The 22007-nt window shown below is 44.5% G+C and overlaps 1 protein-coding gene and 1 non-coding gene across 10 annotated transcripts in view; one reads left to right on the top strand and one right to left on the bottom strand.

Annotated features, from left to right (window-relative positions):
- Positions 1-16896, bottom strand: part of ZMYND11 (zinc finger MYND-type containing 11) — a 72767-nt gene extending 55871 nt beyond the window's left edge. For 7 of the 9 annotated variants that reach the window (XM_044915562.1, XM_044915563.1, XM_044915560.1 and 4 more), the window contains exon 1: positions 16764-16879. In XM_044915562.1, coding sequence (XP_044771497.1) covers positions 16764-16879 — 116 coding nt within the window. Of the gene's footprint in view, positions 1-16763 lie in introns of all 9 variants that reach the window. The other 2 variants (XM_021690898.1, XM_044915559.1) reach the window with 2 other exon arrangements.
- Positions 10545-10647, top strand: LOC123324993. The gene has a single exon (XR_006540163.1). It is a non-coding gene; the product is annotated as a U6 spliceosomal RNA (small nuclear RNA).
- Positions 16897-22007: the final 5111 nt, after the last annotated feature.

Here is a 22007-nt window from a genome sequence, read left to right on the forward strand (position 1 = left end):
CCAAGTACACAAAAATCTCAATATGAAAGGCAAGCATGACAAAGGAAGGGAAAATGTAACAATATTTACCAAGTGTCAGTAGAATAACTAAATGGCAATCTGGATAAAAATAATCCAGGTGTGCATCACAAATTCTGAATAAGTCACATTTAAATATAATGCGAAAGAATGAACTGGAACAAAGTGTTTATCCTCTATTCAGGGCTAAGTATGAATGAAGACAACGGAAGAAACAAGGGAAAAGAGAGCTTTAAACACATAAAATTAAGATTGCAAAATCTAAGAGAAAACTCAGAGAGGAAACAATGAGTTAGCGAAACGACACAGGAAGCACCACAGGAGGTTAACAAGTCCCTACCAGCACGGACGGAGGGCTCCTTCTGTGACTGTGGTCTAGGCAGCACACCCAGGACCTAGCAAGCAACGCACAACCTTTGCTCAATGTTCACTGTGGCAGAAATCACCAGTAAGTTGGAAAAAGTCTACAAACACAAGCTCATCAAGTAAGGCCTAAACACGAACAACTCCTTATTCTCACCTCTTTTTCTCAGAAAGTAGAAAGGAGTCAGAGCGCCATCGATGCTGAGTATGTACGGAGCAATGCCGCTCCCTGACGTGCCAGGCCAGTGTGTGCTTGACCAGCCTTAGGCCCCCACTGTCCTGAGTCAGGTACACGGAGTCCTTGGAGTTGACCTTCACGACCGCAAAGGGCCCCAGCCCACTGCTCCTTTCCTCACACCATCAGGCAGCTTTACTCCGTGTGCAAATACGTATGTTAATAACGCAAGTTAAGATCACACCAGGCCTCCCGCTGTCTTACACGCTGCTGACCCATCACAGGGATGTACCTTCAACCAATCAGGAGGCAAAACTAGCAAACTGGGTTTGAGATGCACGGGCAGTGGCCAAACCTAGCATAAACCATAGCATAGTACGTAAATGTTATATTCAATTTCTCGGGATTTCTCAGTAAGTTTTAATTTTCTCCCATCCTACCTATTCCATTTCCTGTAGTCTGCTCCCAAAGTCTCCGCTAGGATACTAACCCCCCCAACTGCTGCTCAGCACTCAGGTGCATCCAAGCAACAGACTGCAAAGCCCAACGTGGCTCATCCCCCCCGACATAATTCTCCAAGTCCCAAGACAAAAATATACATGCAGCAAAGTGGTCAACAGCCACTGCTGATTTAACATTTCTACAAAAGACATCTCAGAAGTGATAATTTCCTGAAACTGATTATCTACCTCTTTTTTTTTTTAAGATTTTATTTATTTATTTATTTGACAGAGAGAGACACCGCGAGAGAGGGAACACAAGCAGGGGGAGTAGGGGAGGGAGAAGCAGGCTTCCCGCTGAGCAGGGAGCCCGATGTGGGGCTCGATCCCAGAACCCTGGGATCATGACCTGAGCCGAAGGCAGACGCTTAACGACTGAGTCACCCAGGTGCCCCTGATTATCTACCTTTAATTCTTCTAGTACCCCCCTGTTGGAGATGACACACTCAAGACAACAGCATGATCCGACCCATCTGCAGAAGAAGGAACCACCACCAATGCACTGACTTGCCCTTTGTCGATGACAAGACATCATCAACAGCTCCATACTACCGCGGCATCTAGAGAACTTTATCTGGAATAAATTCAAACAAACCCGCCTGAGGGTCTTCTGGACCATCTGGATAAAGTTAGCCGTGCCCCACAGCTGCGCCACGAACACCTGAATGTGCTCAGGGGGTGAGGACATCAGAATCATGGAAGGAGATAAACGTTGAACACTGACCTCATCTCTTGATGCTGAACGACTCTGAGGATGAAAACCATGGAAGCAGCAGAGAAGAAGAGTGAAGATATCTGACTAGTCAGCAGTGTGGAATTCCTCCAGGATGCAGACTCCACAAAGCCACGTTTGCCTAGCGTCTGCAGTGAGTACCACATAACTGGAGGCCGGCGTCACCCAGAGCCTCCACAGCAGTGGGAGACGCGCACTAGGCGAGCACCTTTGCTGGGCAGCCCAAGGCCACAGTGCGCCAGTCCCTCGCGCTCAGCGCCAGACGGAGCCATTTACTCATCGCAGACCCCACAGAGGCTCTGGGGAAAGCCCAACAAGGAACGGTGAAACGTGCTGGTTTTTCTACAACCTTTCATAATTCTTGTTGCCTAACCGTAACTGTTAAATCTTGATTTCCCTCATTTCTGAACTAGTTAAAATAATTTACAGTGCTGATAGATACACTTTGAAGGTTTGGGAGGATTAATTAACAACGAAAAAGAAAAACCCTTTCCATTTTCCCCCATTAATTGTAAAGGCATTAAAAGACCTTTTGTTTCAAAAACTGCTCCATTTCAATTACCCCAAACGGCACACTGTCAATTATTACATTTTTTATGCCATGACTTTAATTAAAATCAGTAAAGTAAAATCTTGAGTTGATTTACTGTTAGATGGAAACTTAGAAAATATCAGGCAGGTTTCATCTGGAGGAAAGAGACATTTTCCGTGTGACACACATCCTACTCATTTTCTGGTTAAGTGATTCCATTTCACAAACAGGAAAATAGCGGATGCTGAGAAGGCTCAATTTCAGTCATGGTGAATTACGCATCTTAGCGCGGCTCCGTCCGTGCACATTTATGGACATTTCACGGCATCAACGAGCAGGGTGCAGCCCTGATAGGTGCAACCGTGTCCACAAGAAGATGCAAACTCATGGCGGGCTTGGGGGCAGCGCGGGTGCGTTATGTCTGCCATGGGTCCCTCCAGAGCCAGGAAGCTGCACAAGCAGCAGCAGGCTCCCCTCCCGCTCACTCTGCGAGCCACCACCTCTTAGTTAAAACTGCGTCCCAGGCCTCGGCCTCAGCCTCACGGCACGACACAGGACTAGACCCTGCCACCCAGCATGAGCTTTGCAACAGACACATACGAAAACGCTGGAATACACCCCTTTCTGAGGTTAGTACCATTAGAAACCTCAGCAACGGAATCCCTTACAGGCACTGTTCAAATGTTGAGGCTTCCCCTCGAGCTAGCTGCAAGGAAATGGAAAGCCAGATCCGGAACGGTCCTTCCTAACAAGCCCTGGGGCTTCACGGACAAGTTTCCTGCCGTAGCTTCACTCCCAGCTCCACTCTACGTCCTGACCCTCCTGTCTCTCTCCCTCCTCACCTCTGTCCACCACAGGTGATCTGACGCACGATGCACTCTGCTTACACCTTTTTCTACCTGCAGAACAAGTGACGTTCTGGTAAAACACACGAAGTGCATCTGATCCATGTATGTGAAGACAGCGTACACACACAAAGTAGAACCCACCCGCCACCACCCTCCTCACCGCTTGTCTGCTGCACCAGCACGCCTGCCCCTGAACTGGTGCTCCGCTCTCAGGCATTGACCCAAATACACATCAGCTACACCTGCACAAGAGAGCACAGCACAGCTTCTACCATAACAGCCCCCAGTACCCCCAGCAGGTGAATGATTCCCAAACCATGGTATGTCCATTAACTGCCAAGATGCACAGCAAATGAATCTCAACCCATGCTGACCAAGAAAAGTCAATCATGCAAAAGAATATATTGTATGATTCCACTTATATAAAACTCTAGAACAGGGGTGCCTGGGTGGCTCAGTCGGTGAAGCGTCTGACTCTTGATTTCAGCTCCGGTCATGACCTCGGGGTTCGAGATCGAGCCCCGCGTCAGGCTCCACACTGGACATGGAGTCTGCTTGAGATTCTCTCTCTCTCCATCTGCCTGTCCCCCACAACCCCACTCACGCACTCTCTCCAAAAAAAAAAAAGAAGGCCCTCCATGGGGGCCTTCATTCGCAGAGGAAGGAAGGAAAGGAAATTCCTGGAGGAGACAGATAGTTACCAGGAGAGCTGACCCTGCGATCAGTGCACGTCCATTAGAGATTGCATGCTCTCTGTGGACAGGACAACTGGTTGCAGGAGAAGGGCCCATAGTCACGCAACATTCAGCAAGCAGGTGAATGAGTGAACGCCAGGTGCCCCTTCCTGGTTTGGGGTTCTTGGCATTCACGGATAATCCCTCCCTGCTTACACAGTGGTGGGAAGAGGGCACACAAACATGGCACAGCTACCACGCAAACTCACGGCCCTCAATCATCTCCCACAAGAGTCTCTGACTCCAACGCTTAGATGTTGAAACAGAAGGCAGACTCACTAGAGAGAGAAAAACAAACTAGGCCTGGACCATTTCCCCCACTGCATGGAGAGAAACCACAGATGGATTAAAGAACTGTGAAATGTAAAACTCTAAAGTTAATAAAAGAAAATGTGGCAGAATATTCTTGTGGTCTTATTAAGAAGGATTCCTTAAATAAAAAATGTCAACAACATAAAACATTAGGCCAAAAACAATGAATTTGATAACTACAAAATTAAAATTTTCTGTTCAACAAAGAACAGTATGGGAAACATTAATAAACAGATAACAGAACTTCTAGAAAAGATGTTTACAAAGCATGATGTGCAGAAAGGAATTAATGTCCAGAAGAACATGAGCTTCTGCAAATCAACAGAAAAGGACAAGAACCCAGTGGGAAAATAGGTAAAGGAGGAGAACAGGCATCCACAGCAAAGAAAGGCCAAAACCTTGTGGGAACGTCATAAGCTGTCTAATCTCATTAATGAACAAAGAAATGTAAACTAGGACATGTCCGTGACCACATGTGTGCAAATGAGCAGCATCAGGTACCAGCAGACACGTGGGGGTATAACCCTTATGTCCAGCTACTGAACAGGCATCCCTCGAGGGAGCTTAGCCAAACCTGCACACCCTGCAGTCAGGGAGGCATTCTGTGTCTGGACACACACGCTAACAAATCCCTCCTGTTCCCACTGGTGGTCGTTTGTGGTGGAGGGACGCCCAGGACAACCCGAGTGTCCATCGGGAAGCAATCCTTCTAAGCAGTAAGACACAGTGCAAGGAGACTACTGAACACAGCAAAAACTGGAAACACCCAATTACCCAGGAACAAACAAAACAGGAGCACAATGAGACGTGCAGGCGATCACGCATACCGGGCGGGTTGGAATGAAGGCCAATGGAGATGACAAACACAAGGCACTCAGCCCGGACCTGGCACTGAGTATGTTCGAAAACATGGTTCCTGCACTAACTGCCGTGAACCCCTCCAAGCTTACACCCCATTGTTGGCATCACCACACATCTATACAAGGGACATCAGACCTGCAAGAAACCGATGGATGATGTACGGAGGGGTGAGCATGTGCAGTGGGAAAAGCCTGGCCTTTAAAGTCACAGATCCCAGCTCAGACAGCGGCTCTCACGACCTGGACAAGTTACTTCTGCATCTCCAAGTGCGAAAATGAGTAGTGCCAACCCCCTGTGGTTGTTTTGAAGGCAAATAAATGACCGCGACGTGAACCTTACAATGCATGTTTACCTTGCTTACTCCTCCTCCCTTGCAAACCGCATGACAGAAGTCTCACCACCTGGAACACTGCCCAACCATTACCAATAATAACTTACGGTGACCACGTAACAACATGGTCTACATTAAACAATGTTGAGGAAAAAAATGCCAGAAAGAAAGAAATCAAAACTGGACAGAGAAATTATAGGTGATTATTCATTGGCTTTCTCTTTTCCAAGTGTCCTGCAATACAACTAGGCAACTTAGAGTAAAACACATTTTAATAATAATGCTGTGCCACTAGGTGCTTGTAGATTCAGGGATGGTTCAACACACGCACTTCACCAAGGATGACACACCACACTAACAGAACGAACAGACGCATCTCAGCAGATGCATCATGCAGAATCAACACCCTCCCATTGCAAAACACTCACCGGACTGGGTCCTGGAGGAAACCACCTCACTACAGTGAGGGTCATATACAACAAGCCCACAGCTAACCTCACGGTCAGCTGTGCGAGCTGAGAGCTCTTCCTCTACGGTCTGGAACAAGACAAGGATGCCCACTATCATCACTTCTAGTAAACACAGTACTGCACCTCCTAGCCTGAGCATTTAGATAACAAAAGGATAATAAGCATCCAAATTGGAGATAAGAAGTAAAATGACCTCTGCAGACATTATTATCTTGCACATAAAAAACTCTAAAGATTAGTAAACAGATGAATTCAGCAATGTAGAGGAAGCAAAGTCATAAAACCAGCTGCATTTCTAACAGGAACAATGAACGGGGCGCCTGGGTGGCTCAGTCGTTAAGCGTCTGCCTTCAGCTCAGTCATGATCCCCGGGTCCTGGGATCAAGCCCCGCATCAGGCTCCCTGCTCAGCAGGAAGCCTGCTTCTCCCTCTCCCACTCCCCCTGCTGTGTTCCCTCTCTCACTGTGTCTCTGTCAAATAAATAAATAAAATCTTTAAAAAAAAAAAAAAAACAGGAACAATGAACAATCTCAAAAGGAAACGATGAAAACAATTCTGTTTAAAATCGCTCAAAGAAGAATACATAGGAATTAACTTAACCAAGGAGGGAAAGCCTGCACAACAAACATTACCTAACACCGCTGAAAGGAATTCAAGACATGAACAAATGGAAACCCACCCTGTGTTTGTGGATTGGAGGACATCATACTGTTAAAATGTCAGCAGGACCCAACGCCATCTACAGATTCAGTGCCATCCCTACCAAAATCTCAAACTTTTTCAGATATAGAAAACCCATCCTAAAATTCATGTGGAATCTCAATGGACCCCAAATAGCCAAAATCATCTTGAAGACAAGAAGGAGAAACTGGAGGACTCACACTTCCTCATTTCAAACCTACTACAAAAGCTACAGTAACCAAACCACGTGGTACTGGCATAAAAACAGACAGACTGACGAAGGGAGGTGAACTGGCATAAAAACAGACAGACGGACGAGGGGAGGTGAACAGAAAGCCCAGAAAGAAACCCTCACATAGTGAAAGGACTTTTGACGAGGATGCCAAGACCTCTCGATGGGGAGCCGACAGTCTTTTCAACAGAATGGGCTGGGGACACTGCATCTCCACATGCAAAGGAGGAGGCTGGACCCCTACCTAACAGCACACACACACATTAACTCAAAATGGATCAAAGACCTCAATGTAAGGCCTAACACGATAAAACTCTGGAAGAAAACATAGGACAAAAGATTCACGACACTGGATTTGGCAATGATTTCTTGGATGTGACCAAAGGCACAGGCAACAAAAGAAAAAATGAAGTGGACTTCATAAAAATTCTAAAAGGTTGTACATCAGGAGACACTGTCTACAGAGTAGACTGAGAAAAATATCTGTAAATCATACATCTGGTTAAGAATTAACATCCAGAATATATACAAAACTTCTGATACTAACAACCTGACTCAAAAACGGGCAAAGAAGTTGAAGAGACACATCCCCAAAGATACAAGAATAAGCACATGCGAAGACGCTCGATGTCACTGAGCACCAGGGAAACGCAAATCAAAACCACAATGAGGTACCGCCTCACACCTGTCAGAAGGGCTAGACCCAAAAAGACAGGAAATAGCAAGTGCTGGCGAAGAGGTGGAGACAGGGGACCCTCGTGCACTACTGGTGGGAATGCAAGCTGGTGCAGCCAGTGTGGAGAACAGTGTGGAGGTTCCTCCACAAAACTAAAACAGAACTGCCGTATGAACGCCACAACTCCACTTCTGGGTATAAACCCCAAACACCTGAAAGCAGGGTCTCAAACAGCTCTGTCCGCCCAGGCTCATACCAGCATTAGTCACAAAAGCAAACGTACAGGAGCAACCCAAGTATCCGTGGACGAGCACATGGGTAACAAGATGCGGGGTCTACCACATTCCGTGCGGTGGGGTATCATCCAGCCTTAAGGAGGAAGGAAATCTTCCTTATGCCACAACATGGATGAGCCTTGAGGACATCAGCCGAGTGAGACAGCCAGTTGCAAAAAAGACAAATACGACAGGATTCCACCTCTGTGAGGGACTAGATTCATCACAAAGGCGAAGCAGAACAGCGGGTGCTGGGGGCGCAGGGGATGGGGGGCTCAGTGATTACTGGGTACAGAGATTCAGTTTCACACAACGAAGTGAGTTTTGGGGAGGGACGGTGGTGGCAGGTGCACAGCAGTGTGGATGTATTTAATGCCACTGAACTACAGTTAAGAATGGTTAAGATGTGAGGGGCGCCTGGGTGGCTCAGTCGTTAAGGGTCTGCCTTCGGCTCAGGTCATGATCCCAGGGTCCTGGGATCGAGTCCCGCATCGGGCTCCCTGCTCCGCGGGAAGCCTGCTTCTCCCTCTCCCACTCCTCCTGCTTGTATTCCCTCTCTCGCTGTGTCTCTCTCTGTCAAATAAATTAATAAAATATTAAAAAAAAAAAAAAGAATGGTTAAGATGTGTATTTTGCCACAATAAAAGCTCCTCTGAATGTCTGGGTTGTTACATGGTGATATGGAAGCACACAAACGTGACAGTGAACTAAAGTCTTCAACACATGCAAGGATACAAGTCCATCAAATACCAAAGGAAACAGTGAATGATCAGAAGCTTGGACTACGACATCAGAGAGATCTATATTCGTATTTGCGTTTTGCCACCAACAACCTCTGTGGCCTCAGGCAAGATCTTCCCTGCCTGAGCTCCATCATCTTCAGCAACATGAAGAGAATGACAACAGACCTCTTGGAGTTGGGAGAATTCACAGAGACAAATCCTACATAGCACAGGGCTTGTCACAGAATAACTACAACTCTCAATTCTGAGCCTCCTTGAAACTATGCCTTCAACGAATGCAACCGAGTATTATTAGGAAACCTGTCCTCACCTCCTTGTCCCAGCTACACTTCACACTAAGATCCAAACCGAGGAAAGACGTATGCCCTACCCGCAAGGTGCTCACTATCAGCAAAGGAAGCAGAAATTTTTTTAGTAATAAGAGACTGTAATAAATAATAAAAGTTATTTTCATATACATCACTGTGACCAAGAGCAAGGTTATCCCGAGGAATGAATCATATGAGAGAATATCTGGGTTGAATCTTAAAAGGGTAGGTTTTGTCTATTAATGAAGGAAAAATACAAAAAAAAAAGAATCAAAATAAGAGAGTGCTCAGACCGAAGAGAACAGTGTCACCAGATGGAAATCTGAGTAGGGAGCCGCAGGGCATGAAAAGGAGGACACTCGGGGTCTAATGCGAAGGGCTCACACAAACGCCCTGTTCAGTCAGGTATTTGCACTTTGTGCACAATGGGGAAATAAAAACCAGCATCTTAAAGAAGAATAAGGAGACCTATAATCTAGAAAAATACTGATGAGGGGTGAGGCTTATGTTCACTTGGAGGGGTCAGGAACGACCTCCTGGGGGACATGACTTCAAGAGGAGTCTGCCTGGCAGATGAGTCCAGGGGGGTCAGCATCCCAGAGAGTGTGGACCACCGAGGATCCGGGGGCCTGCAGGGGGGCCCGGGGCGTCTGGAGCACAGCACACTGGGTGGAAAGTGGCAGGCCCAGGCAGTAATACGCTGGCATGGGAATTTGGGCTCGCGAGCAGTAGAGGAAGCTGTCAGTCACGCGGCATTTGATAAGATGGTGTTCTGGAAAAACACCTCTGACACCAGTGATGGGAAGCAACAGAGACCGCAAGTGTGGGCGGCCGGAAGCCCAGTCAGCACCGTGCTGCTACTGCAGACAAGGAACCAGGTGGGCTCAGACCCGGGCCAGAACAGGGAGGTGCAGGCCCATTCCAGACCTGAAGGGAACGTTCCATCTCTCTGGGGAGAGAAACTAGTGTATTTTCCTCTCACTACGTCCACATTCCAAATACACTCGGTATCGCCCTCTAGGTCCAGGATAAAAACCTCAGTGCTGGCCTCAGAGGCCCTCCTGTCTGGCCCTCTCTGTCTTCACCTCCTTTTCCAGTCCCTCTGCTCGGACTCTCCTCGGCCTGAATCCCACCCGCCCTCCCAGGCCCAACCAATACAGGCCTTCCATGACTTCCTGACATCCAGTGACCCCTGGACTGCGGCCAGGAGTGTATCCATCAGTACAGATCAGCATGTGGGGCGAGCCCTGGGCCATCTGCGATGCCTCTCCCATTACTTGATCACACTCATTTACTCTTGAATGGTTGTTTACGCTTTTCTGTGCCTTGTCCGTATGTTTCCTTCACAGAACTGCAGAGAAATGTCAAACATGAAAACAGCTAGACAGTAATCCAAGCCAAGAGGAGTGCCCTGAGAATTCAGCACACCAGAGAAAGCTCACTGTGGAGCTGTACGTTACGGTTGCTTAGAATCCGTGACTTCTCCTGCAAGGCTGTTATTATGTAAAATAAAGTAACAGTGGTAAATTGTGCCTGCCAATCTGCTACCACAGAAGAAATGTAAGAAAGAATAAATCATTACAAACGGAAATGGGTGTGCAGTTAGTAAGCCTGTGAAGAATTCCTGAGATTGCATTTACAGCATAATATTAACTGCTAGTTTTTCAAAATAACTTATTTCCAAAGAGGTAACAGGCAATGGCCATCCCCTCCTCTTCAGCAAACCCAGTAAGGGAGTGGAATCAATAGAGGGCTCACCCTGGCAGAACATACACTAAGACCGAACGACACACAGAAGATCAGCACGGTCCCTTGCAAGCAGGACATATAAATTTGGGAAGTGCTCCTTATTTTTGTGTTGTCTGCCAAAAAAGAAAAGAAACTGACACAGAGACAAAGCAAAATGGTAACTTGGCAGTTCTTACGGCTCTCATGGAGTGAACTCTCAACAAGTCACTACAGAGATGGAGTGTGCCTCGTGCAACCTGAGAAGCCAGCCGGGCACAGACGGCTCAGCCCGTAGCGATAGGTGGTGCTCCAGGAGGACGCAGTCACTGCAAACGTGTCAAAGAGGGCAGAGGGCACAGTTATACCTGGGGTGTGACCCTAGAGTAAGCGATACAGGTCACTGATGCCCTGATCTGAAACATTAACTGGAACGGGAAGTCTTCCAACCCCATGTCAGCCTAATCACGTGAGTCAGGCACCATCACCTCTGGAAACACACAGTCGCAGGCACCCGAGACAGCAAGAAAACAGAAAGGGTCACTGGCTTTGTCCAGCAGGCACAAAACGTCATCTGACCTCTCGCAATGGCACAAACTAGCCCATAATACTGGCAGAGATGAACATAAAATCCATACTTGCTTCAACAGATGCATTTACATTATAATGATTACTCAGAATACTTTATGAAACACTAATGACACCTTATAATTATCCAAGTTAGATGTGAATAGTACGTGAGGGTTTAAGACAAAACAGAAGTGGACACATGTGACTTATTTTATGGAATATTAAAATATAGGTGACCGTAAATGATGCGATTATGAATTATGAATAATATGAGAAATCTTAGGGATTGAAAGTTTAAATTTCATTTGTTACTGATTTTGTTGTCATTTTTTAAAAAGATTTTATTTATTTGTCAGAGAGAGAGCAAGCGAGCACAGATAGAGGGAGAAGCAGGCTTCCCATGGAGCAGGGAGCCCAATGCGGGGCTCCATCCCAGGACCCAGGGATCATGACCTGAGCCGAAGGCAGACCCTTCACCGAAATGAGCCACCCAGGCGCCCCTGTCTATGATTCTTAATCTTTGTTCCTTGACTTAAAAACTGTAAAACAAGAGCTAACATTATGATCTTAAGCATAAAAATGTTATACTTGTTTTACATAAAATCTTGCCTCTGCTCACCTTCATTCAAATGACTACTGTATTTTTTATGATAAAATGACCTGTTGGTTTCAATTTTATGATGATTAAGCATCACAAAACATACTTCAGTTTCTAAAAATATGTTTTTACTGAGAGATGAAAATTTATTTCTGCTTATTTAGCTCTCAAATGAGAACTATGGAATTTTACATTATCATCAAATCCAATTTATAAACATACACCTTTTTTTTTTTAAGATTTTATTTATTTGTCAGAGAGAGAGACCGCACGCACAAATGGCGAAGGGGCAGGCAGAACAGGCAGAGGGAGAAGCAGGCTCCCCGCTGAGCAGGGAGCCCGATGCAGGACTCGATCCCAGAACCCTGGGATCAGGACCTGAGCCGAAGGCAGACGCTTAACCGACTGAGCCACCCAGGCGTCCCTAAACATGCACCTTTAAATGACAGGGATAGCTTAACCACTAATTACAAATCAATCGTAATCCCATATATGTACTTTGATTTCAGACTGACTCCTTTGGTGAAAGTACCTTCCACCCCAAATAACAGAATCTGTTAAAGAAGTTTCTGTTATACTTTTTGAACAGAACAAAACTATTTTAAAAACAGAGGGAGAGACTTAAAAGAAACTGGTAAAAAACATGCAGGCCTCTTTCCTAGGGTGCATGGCGACCACAAGAAGCCCTTTAAGCCAGCATATAGAACATATAAAAACCCCAGAGAAAGGAATAGACAAGTTAAGGATTTTAAATCCAGCCAAACTGATGCACTAAAAAGGCTGCAACCAGCTGTGACGAGCCAGCAAGCACTCGAAGGTCAGTTCCCACAAAGTCTTGATTAAGAATGTCCCAGATGGTGCAGCCGCTCTGGAAACCAGCATGGAGGCTACTCAAAAAATTAAAATAGAACTACAATACGATCAGCAATCCCACTTCTGGGTATTTATCCGTAAGAAATGAAATCACTATCTCAAAAAGCTATCTACACCCTGCCACGTCCACGGCAGCACTAGTCACCATAGCCACAGCATGGGAACAGCCTGCGTGCCCACTGACAGAGGAGTGCACGAAGATGACGTGTATATACAAGGGAATGACTCAGCCATAAGAAAGGAAACCCCATCATTCTGTGACAACGCGGATGGCTCCCGAGGGCACTGTACTAAGTGGAATAAGTCAGACAGAAAAAGACAAACCCTGTTTCATCTCCCACTGTTATCTAAAAAGACCAAGCGCACAGAAACAGAGAACAGATTGGTGGTGGCCAGCAGTGGGTCAAACAGGAAAGGGAGCAAAAAGTATAAACTTCCAGTTATAAGAGAAATCAGTCCTGGGCATGTCAGATATAGCATGCTGATTACCGCTAGTAATAATGGACCGTGTATCTGAAAGGTGCTAACGGAGGAGGTCTCAAAGGTTCTCATCACAAGAAACAAAATGTGTGACTATGTGAGGGAACAGATGCTACCCAAACACACTGAGGTATTGTTTTGCAGTGGGTACAAATACAAAATCATGATGTTGTATACCTTATAAACACAACATCATATGTCAATTATATCTTAGTAAAACTGGGGGAAAAGAATATAAAAAAGAAATCGACCAGAGAATGAACTTTGCACACCAAGAGAGGGCTGGTGCGGACCATGAGATACACACTTACTGCACAGGGAAACCAACGTTCAGTGGTGAGGAAGAGCATGTCAGGCGGCTGGCCTCATCTCTGGCTGGTCAGAATCAGTACAACTGTTTAAGAACAGGGATAAACAGTCTACACTGTTCCCAGGAAACACATTACTGGTTACAGTGTTGGTGTTATTACTCTCCAAATGCTGGATATATAATGCTGGATACAATAACTGAGTAACTACCATTCATGACCTCCTTACTGTGTAAGAAAAATTTTGGTAGGAGAGTTATGGAAAACCCAGTAGCCACAAATTCCAACAAAAATGCAAGTATGCATTCATAAGGTGTTTTTCCTCTTACAATTATATTTACTACCTCTGCCCACGAGAGGGCCTGGAAAGACCAAGCAAGCTGCAGTGAGCACACGGAGGGCCAGACATGCTTCTGAGACACAATTTCTATGTGACAGAAACCGGAGCCCCTTGGAGAAATCAAAGGTTCCAGGTCTGGGGCGGACTGCAAGAGAGATGAGCCTGAAAGATCCTGTTGGGTGAGAAAGCAGAAAGCCACTTCAGGAGTCCACGTGGAGAGGCTCCAAACCCATGGAAGACAGAAAAATCTGAGCATAAATATTTTGTCAGAAATGGACTGAAGTATATCAAAAGTACTGAAATGCATGAATTCCAAATGACACTTAAAAAACTAATTAGTTACCATTAGAGGATGCTGTTTTTAAAAAACCGGCAAAAAAGGAAAAGAGCCTGTTATTCTACCTTCAGATACGAACACACCAGAGGATTGCTCAACAGCATGCGATGGCAAGTTTGTGTCCTCACAGAAGTATTCCAGTTTACAACAGAAAGATGGCATTAGATTATCACCATTCTGCAACCCTTAATGAATTGTTGGCGTAAGCCAAGACACATCAAGGCTAGCAACCTGACTACACGAGAAGCCCACATCACGGCCTCCTGGTAGGATGACATAGCACCTATGAAGGGGTCTCGCCCCACCCAAGCCTCCACGGCAACTATCCACTTCCACGAAACACAGAGGAACAAATACACAAGATGCAACCAGCCAAAGCCAGACTATGGGAAACCACAGAGCAAATGAACCAGTCTCTTCAATAAATAAACTACAAAGGAAAATCACAATCAAGGATGAATGAGAACCTTTAGACTGGAGGTGACCTCAAAGACATTTTCGAAGAAACAAACACAAGCAGAACTAGAACATCACACAGAGGTTGACGCCAGTGTTCAGGGTTTGCCAGGCTTCCCAACAGGACAGGGAGCCCAAACACGTGCAGGTGTGCCGGAAGCCGTCTAGCTTTCATTCTCACCAGACACGGTAGAGAAGGAGTCCTCGCGACCACACGTGCCTTCTCTACCGTAACTCCTCCACAGCCGTCAGGAATGTCACCCGTGTGTAATGATTAAAAGACAACGAGGTTCAGGCTCGGCTGTAACTGAGCAGAGGGTCTGGACTTAAAGTTCATCGAACACTTGGAAAGCATTCACCTGTTCAGAATACAGCCCAGACCCCTGACTCCCCATCATGGGGCAGCGCTCCTCACAACCTGCTCCGGCCAGGGTGCGACAAGGGCACCAGCGTGGCCCGGACGCTCGGGCACAGGCCAGCTGGTTAGGCACACAGGCTATGACAGAAGTACGGATGCCACGGTGTAGTGGTGCTCAGACGGCAGAAGAGACACGGTGTGCAGCCCACAGCAGGCAGGAGTGGTGCTCAGACGGCAGAAGAGACACTGGCCGTCACCCCTGCCAACACTTATCCTCTGATTTTCTCAGTTCCTTTTCATCTTTAGACAACACTGATAGGACGTTAACTTTTTGGTAGGTGAATACACTTCTTCAGCTGCACCTTAAGATCTACGGACCCTAGCGCATGGAGGAAAGTCAGCCTTGGCAGCCTGAGGCTGTGCTGATGAAGAGAGGACAGGATGCAAGATGCGCATGGGTGCGCACTCCTGCTGACAAACGTCTGCGCACACGCGGCAGGTCGCCTGCACCCGCCATGGCCACGAGCTAACGGCGACCCTCGCGGCCAGACGGTGCACCCCGGGCGGGGAAAACCTCCACAACTCTAGGACGATGCTGGGGGAGGGAGAGACACTGCTAGAGTTCAGTCAATGACCCCAAGTCTAAACGTTAAATCCAAAGAGCGGCATCTGATTTCCACATTCTTCCATAAATAATTTTAATATACATAAACCATGGTTTTTTTTTTTTTTTTAAAGAAAATCCCAGCCATAGGAAAATACTTACGGCTTTTTATTCTTGAGGTTTCGAAGAAATGTTTTTAGGCCAATACCACCTCACTATAACTTGTACTTTGTAACATACCCTCAAGTTATTTGCTTTTTATAAGGACATACTAATATGACTTATTGTGTACTCTTTATTTTATTCTTATTTCCCCTAAGTGTTACCTATTTTTTTCTTCTCTTGGCCTGCAGGAGCACGGCAACTTTAAGTGCTCAAAGGGTAAATACAGACTTACAGCAACACACAGCAACACCCTCTCCCTTTCTCCGGTCCATCCTCTCCTGAGCAACCTTTATAATCTTTAAGAGAATGTAGGTAAGAGACAAAAATATGTGGTGCTCAATTCTACTACTTATTAGTAAGGACAAAAATAAACATTTCATTAAAGGGGCTCATAAATCACCCATTTCCCATTTTTACATACAGCATCTAAGGAATCATCTGTACAAAGAATAAAGAAAGAAATTCTACCTAAATTACCAAAAAATATCACTCAAACATTTAAAAAGAGATGAATTTAGCTTTATTCCCTTAAAAATACTCAGAGAAACAAATAAAATCAAGTTCTATTTGAAGACTCCCTTATAATGTGAGTATTGATAAAATAGTCTGATTGTTTCCATCCTGATCTTGGTCTACCAAAATAAATAGCATTGGAAACTAGGAAAAAAAAAAAAACCAATTTTTAAATTGATGATTTAATATAACTTCCAAAATACAGGACAAAATGGTCAGGATGTCCTGGTTAGTGGGCTAGGGACCGAGAAGAGGGTGTTTTCTGCACAGAACACTTGTCCTGCAGTCACAGTGAACAATGAACAACAACACTGTGCTTTAGACAGGCACACAACAGCAAGCCTTTTTAATAAAAAGACTTAAAGATTTGATCCCAAGAGTTAAAAAATGTTTGATCGTTAAAAAGCTATTATAAACAGTACACAGTGATGTTTTACTTCTCTGGTATTTGTTTATTAGACATCTTAACACAAGTTGCCTGTCTATGTCTCTCTCGTTTTTCTGACAAGTGTATACAAGGCAAAAAGTGACTGCTACTTTGTAATGTGTCAATGAGCATAATAAATAAGTTATTTTTGGACCTTTTTTCCCCAAAAAATCTTTTAGGAAACTTTACAAGGATATTTTTGCTTAAATGTACTTACTTTGTAATACGGTCAATATTGGCAATTTGCTTCTGGTTCCGTATAATCTCAATGGCTGCCCAAAGATGCTGGATAGCTTTTGTATCCGCCTGTCGCCTTTTTGTTAGACGTGCCATGACCTGTTCACTTCTGTAACTGTAGGAAAACACAAAAACATAAGGGGAAAGAAAGCATGGATTACAAGATGAACTACCATCAGTGTAGTAACAGACTCAGCACCTCCCAACTACTGGGGAATACACTAACACAGGATGTAGCATGACCAACTTTTCTTCATTACGGGTTACTCTGCAAAAACCGTCATTCACTTTGTTATTTCATAAAGAATAACATTTTAAGGTCAAAGAGTTAAAAAGGTCTTCCCAAGAAGGACAAGTGGTCACCCTATACTAACATATCAAAAAACATGTACATTTCAATTTTATTCCAAAGCAAAAATAGAACATAAAATTTCACTTTTTGTTACTACACTGTGTGTAACTGTAATATGACAGAGCAATATAAATGGAATTCAAATGTCCTAATTCTTTGGTTCTTAGTTTATGATACTCATCGTTTTAAAATTTCAATTTTATGTAGACATACTGACAAATGAAAACAGCGTTTTTTTTTCCTTTTCAAATAAAACCATAAACAATCTATTTCTAACCGAGGCATGAAAGGCTGGGAGCTGGTGTCCCAGAGGAGGACGTGGGTGGGCCCACATCATCAGAAATGGTCACATGCTTGGGTTGGGAGGCTGTTCATTATATTATTCAGAACCAATACCACTATTTCGTTCAAATTTCAATATTCTGAGCCTGGTGAGGAGAACAGCCACCGGCTGTGTCAAATCTAGGGGGATATGGGCTGCCTCCTGGATATCGGATGGGTGGTGGTACAGCAGGAGAGGCTCCGCGAACACTGGGACTCGCAGCTGGGCACCGAGGCGCTGGGCCGTCAGGAACGTCCTTGCACACTGAGATGCCAGATCCCTCAATCACACAGGGTAGTGTGGGCAGGCCCTCGGGCATAGGGTGAACACCAAACCTCCCTGACCTGACCCTTCCTATCTTTCAGAGGAGGAGAATGAGTGAAGGAAACTCATTCTTGACACGTTCCTGTGTTCCATGACGGGCCGGCGGAGCCTGCAAGTCGTCTTTCTCTGCTTCCACATTTCTTTTCACAGACAAGTCAGTTCTCACTCTTCCTCTGACAAACCCAAATGAAACCGGCAGCCGCCATGAATGCTCATCTAGAGACTCTTCCCACAAGTCTGGGCTCAGCCGGCCTCCTGGAATAAGGCATCTCTCAGAAGTGTGTTGCTAACAGAAGAATTCCAAGCACATTCTAGGGTATTCCTGAATATCCTACTTCTTCCCACCACTACTTGTAATAGCTGCAGACTTTGCTCCAAAGAGAGAATAACCAAAACATAAAGCCAGCATCAAATTCTAAAGAAAACTTAAGGAAAATCAGTTGGGTTCAGTACAGACTTAGATGCAGAACTAAAAGACAGTCACAACTGCAATTATAATTTATTAATGTGTGTTTGGAAAGAAACCACTTTCAAACGTACAGAAACTTCTCAGCCAGACCATCTGCTGAGGAAAGCCGCCTTCCTGAATGGGATCAGCATCAAGGGAGGGAAGTTTGGGCAAGAATGTCAAGTACGTCACAGAGTGACATCTAACGGTGAACTGCGGTAGTGCAAGTCGTCAGGTTCTGCACATACCCACGAAAAACACAATCTGAAAGACAACAGGTGTCTATTCTGTGTAAGGCACAGATATGGATACAGTGAAGTATGTAAAAATGTAAGAACTGTAGTCCTTGCCAGAGAAGAGCCTGACGCTGGCAGAGGAAGTCTGACATACACATGAACCACGAACTGTAAGGGCAGATAGGACAATGCCGTCCAAAGGTGTCCTGGGGCAGTCCACGCACCGGGGACACCACTTCCAGCTCAGGGAGTGCTGCAAAATATAAGTATATGGGGAAATTTAAGAGAAATTTCCTTAATTTCTTTAAAAGATACTTGGCTGTTGAAAGCCAGGATAAAAATCACTGCTCGGTTTCATTAGGGCTATGACGCCTGTAACAACGGAAGCACAAGGGGCTCAGGGCAGTGATCACATCATGTAAACATGCAATTCAACCTGTGTTTTTTCTAAGTACATATGTGTACAAGTAATAATTTATTCAGAACTACAGAAAATATATAAAACCAAAGCTAGCATTTTAAAATAATACCTAAATAGTAGATATTACTATTTATATAACAACCAAAAGAACATAGGGGGGACACTAATAGCAGAAACTCTAGAAGTCATTATCACCAAATGGCTAGAAATGGTTAAAATCAAGGCTAAAGAATTAAATAATGCACAAATGTAAAGTTCAGGAAAACAGATGTAAAGTTAAAACCAAAGACTTTTGAGATCTACCTGAATCTGAACCAAGTCAACACAGATACATACATCATAAGGGAGATGCTCAGGAGCCCAAAGAGAGCCTTGCAAAGAACTCAAACCCAAGTAAGCTGAGTATGATGAAGTCTGAGACCAGTTATAAAAACAACAGAACCAGCCTGACCTATTAGGACAAGATCTCTTTAAAGAACCACCACGGAGATTTTCCCTTCTTATGAAATCTAAAATCATGCATTCACTAACGTAGGTCAGATATTCTTCTAGGCTCTGGGAATATAGCAATAGGCCAGTCAGACAAAAGTCCTTCCACCGTCTAGTAAATATGAATAATGTGGCTAGATATCAAAAGATAGCAATTTGGGTGTTTATCAATAAAAAGAAAATCCTAGAAAATGAGTTCCTCAGATCCTTTGTACAGACGCTTCTCATTCAAGGTCCTCAATGACGTGGCCAAATCCAACTCCACAGCCCTCTTCCCTGAGTGTATGCTACTACTAAACTTAACTACTCAAAATTCCTAAGTCTGGGGCACCTGGGTGGCTCAGTCATTAAGCGTCTGCCTTCGGCTCAGGTTCGTGATCCCAGCGTTCTGGGATCAAGCCCCACATCGGGCTCTCTGCTCCGCGGGAAGCCTGCTTCTCCCTCTCTCACTCCCCCTGCTTGTGTTCCTGCTCTCGCTCTCTCTCTCTAATAAATAAATAAAATCTTTAAAAAAAAAAAATTCCTAAGTCTACCCAGAAACGCCGTACCTCCATCCCCTTGGGTAAGCTGTGCTCTGCCCTTTCTTTGCTCTTCCTGGGATTTGTTCCTAACCAACCCCTCTCCTAGAACTAAACTCGACTCTCTTGTATATTCTAGTTATAATTTGCTTATAGGTCTCTCCACAGATGTATCACCTTGTGCAAATAATTATAAATTCCTCAAAAGAATCTACCCATTCAACTAAGAAGGGACAGGCCTCATTCTTCATGTCTTTCAAGGTGGCCTCGCAGTTAGGAACATGACAAGCTTCTGATACAAAATTATGAAATTCAACTTTTCCAGCTGTTACGTGAACAACAAAGTCCCAGAGTAAGCCTTCATTTGTGTTATAGCAAAGATTAAGCTATCAAAAGAAGAAGGAAAAGACGACGACGACGATCACCTTAAGACTTGGGAGAGATTTAACTCAGTCCTCAATCTTTTTTTTGGCTCCCTTTAGGAAGAGGAGCTCCTTCAGAAAGTGATTCTCAAGAGGCTTATAGTTAAAAAAAAATAAAAACACAAAACCAAAAGCTTCCCACTAATTTTTTCCTCAATTTCTCTTACTGTAGCAAAATACACATAAATCAGCATCACCATTTTTAAGCATGCGACTCAGTGGCATTAAATACATCCACACCGCTGTGCACCTGCCAACACTGTCCCGCCCCGAAACTCACCTCATCCTGTGAAACCAAATCTCTGCACCCAGTAATCACTAAGCCCCTATCCCCTGCACCCCCAGCACCCACCGTTCTGCTTCTCCTTTGTGATGAAACTAAGTCCCTCACAGAGGTGGAATCATACAATACTTGTCCTTCTCTGCCTGACATATTTCCCGTAACAACACGTCCTCAAGGTTCCCCCCCATTTTCTTCCTCTTCAAGGCTGAATAATATTCCATTGCATGATGTATTGCACTTTGTTTTCCATTCATCTGTGGATGAACACCTGGGTTTCTTCCACGTGTTGCTATGAACATGTGTATACAAACATGCCTTCCAGACTCTGCTTTCAGATACACCCAGAAGCAGAATTACCCTATGACCCAGCAATTACAGGGTTCACTTTTTAAAGACCTGCCATACTGTTTTCCACAGCAGGTGCCCCATTTTACTTTCCCGCCACTGGTGCACAAGGTTCTAATTTCTCCACATTTTCATCAACACTTGTAATTTTCTGGGTTTTGACAGTAGCCATCCTAATGGGTGTGAGTTGGTCCAAGCAACTCTGGCTAGCCCCCAGATGATACTCATACTCTCTACCCCTACAAATCCAGATTTAATGCAATCCCTTCCACCTATGTATCTTCTTTTATATCCGACAAATGCTACAAACGGGGGAAAAGATAAAAGTAATCAAATCAGGGAATTAAAAAATAAGCAGAATTAAACAATGTAATACTTGGAGATAAATACAACTGTAGGAAAACTGTGTCCTGAAGGAATTGATAAACATGATAGTAAGGAGATTAAAATAGTGGGAGGCAGAGAAAAGAAAGCAAGAGGACCCACCAGGACACAGCATCAAACATGTTCCAATGTCTGCTTCTGGTGGTAGATGGGTTCACGTTTTTGTTTTATTATTATACTAACAAATATATTTTATAAATATTTTAAAGTAATTTAATCAAATATTACATGTAATTTAAAATTTAATCTCGGGATGCCTGGGTGGCTCAGTCGGTTAAGCATCTGCCTTCGGCTCAGGTCATGATCCCAGGGTCCTGGGATCAAGTCCCACTTTGGGCTCCTTGCTCAGCAGGGAGTCTGATGCGGGACTCAATCCCAGGATCAGGAACATGACCCAAGTTGAAGGCAGACACTTAATCGACTGAGCCACCCAGGCACCAAGTCTACTTGTAATTTTAAATTACTTTTTACTGATAGTCTATCCATACCATTTTTCCATTTATATATTAACATGTTTATATATTATTATCCAAATACTTTTGTCTTTTAGTAAAGACTAAATGGAATTATACAGAAATATAGCTAACTATGTATTCTTTTATGATAACTTTCCTGATGAGAAGTCCTTCCACGTTCAGGTCAGAAAAATATTCAAGTGTATTTTCCTGTTTTTTAATTTT

This window comes from Neomonachus schauinslandi, chromosome 5 (genome assembly GCF_002201575.2).
Source record: "Neomonachus schauinslandi chromosome 5, ASM220157v2, whole genome shotgun sequence".
NCBI classification, from domain to species: domain Eukaryota; kingdom Metazoa; phylum Chordata; class Mammalia; order Carnivora; family Phocidae; genus Neomonachus; species Neomonachus schauinslandi.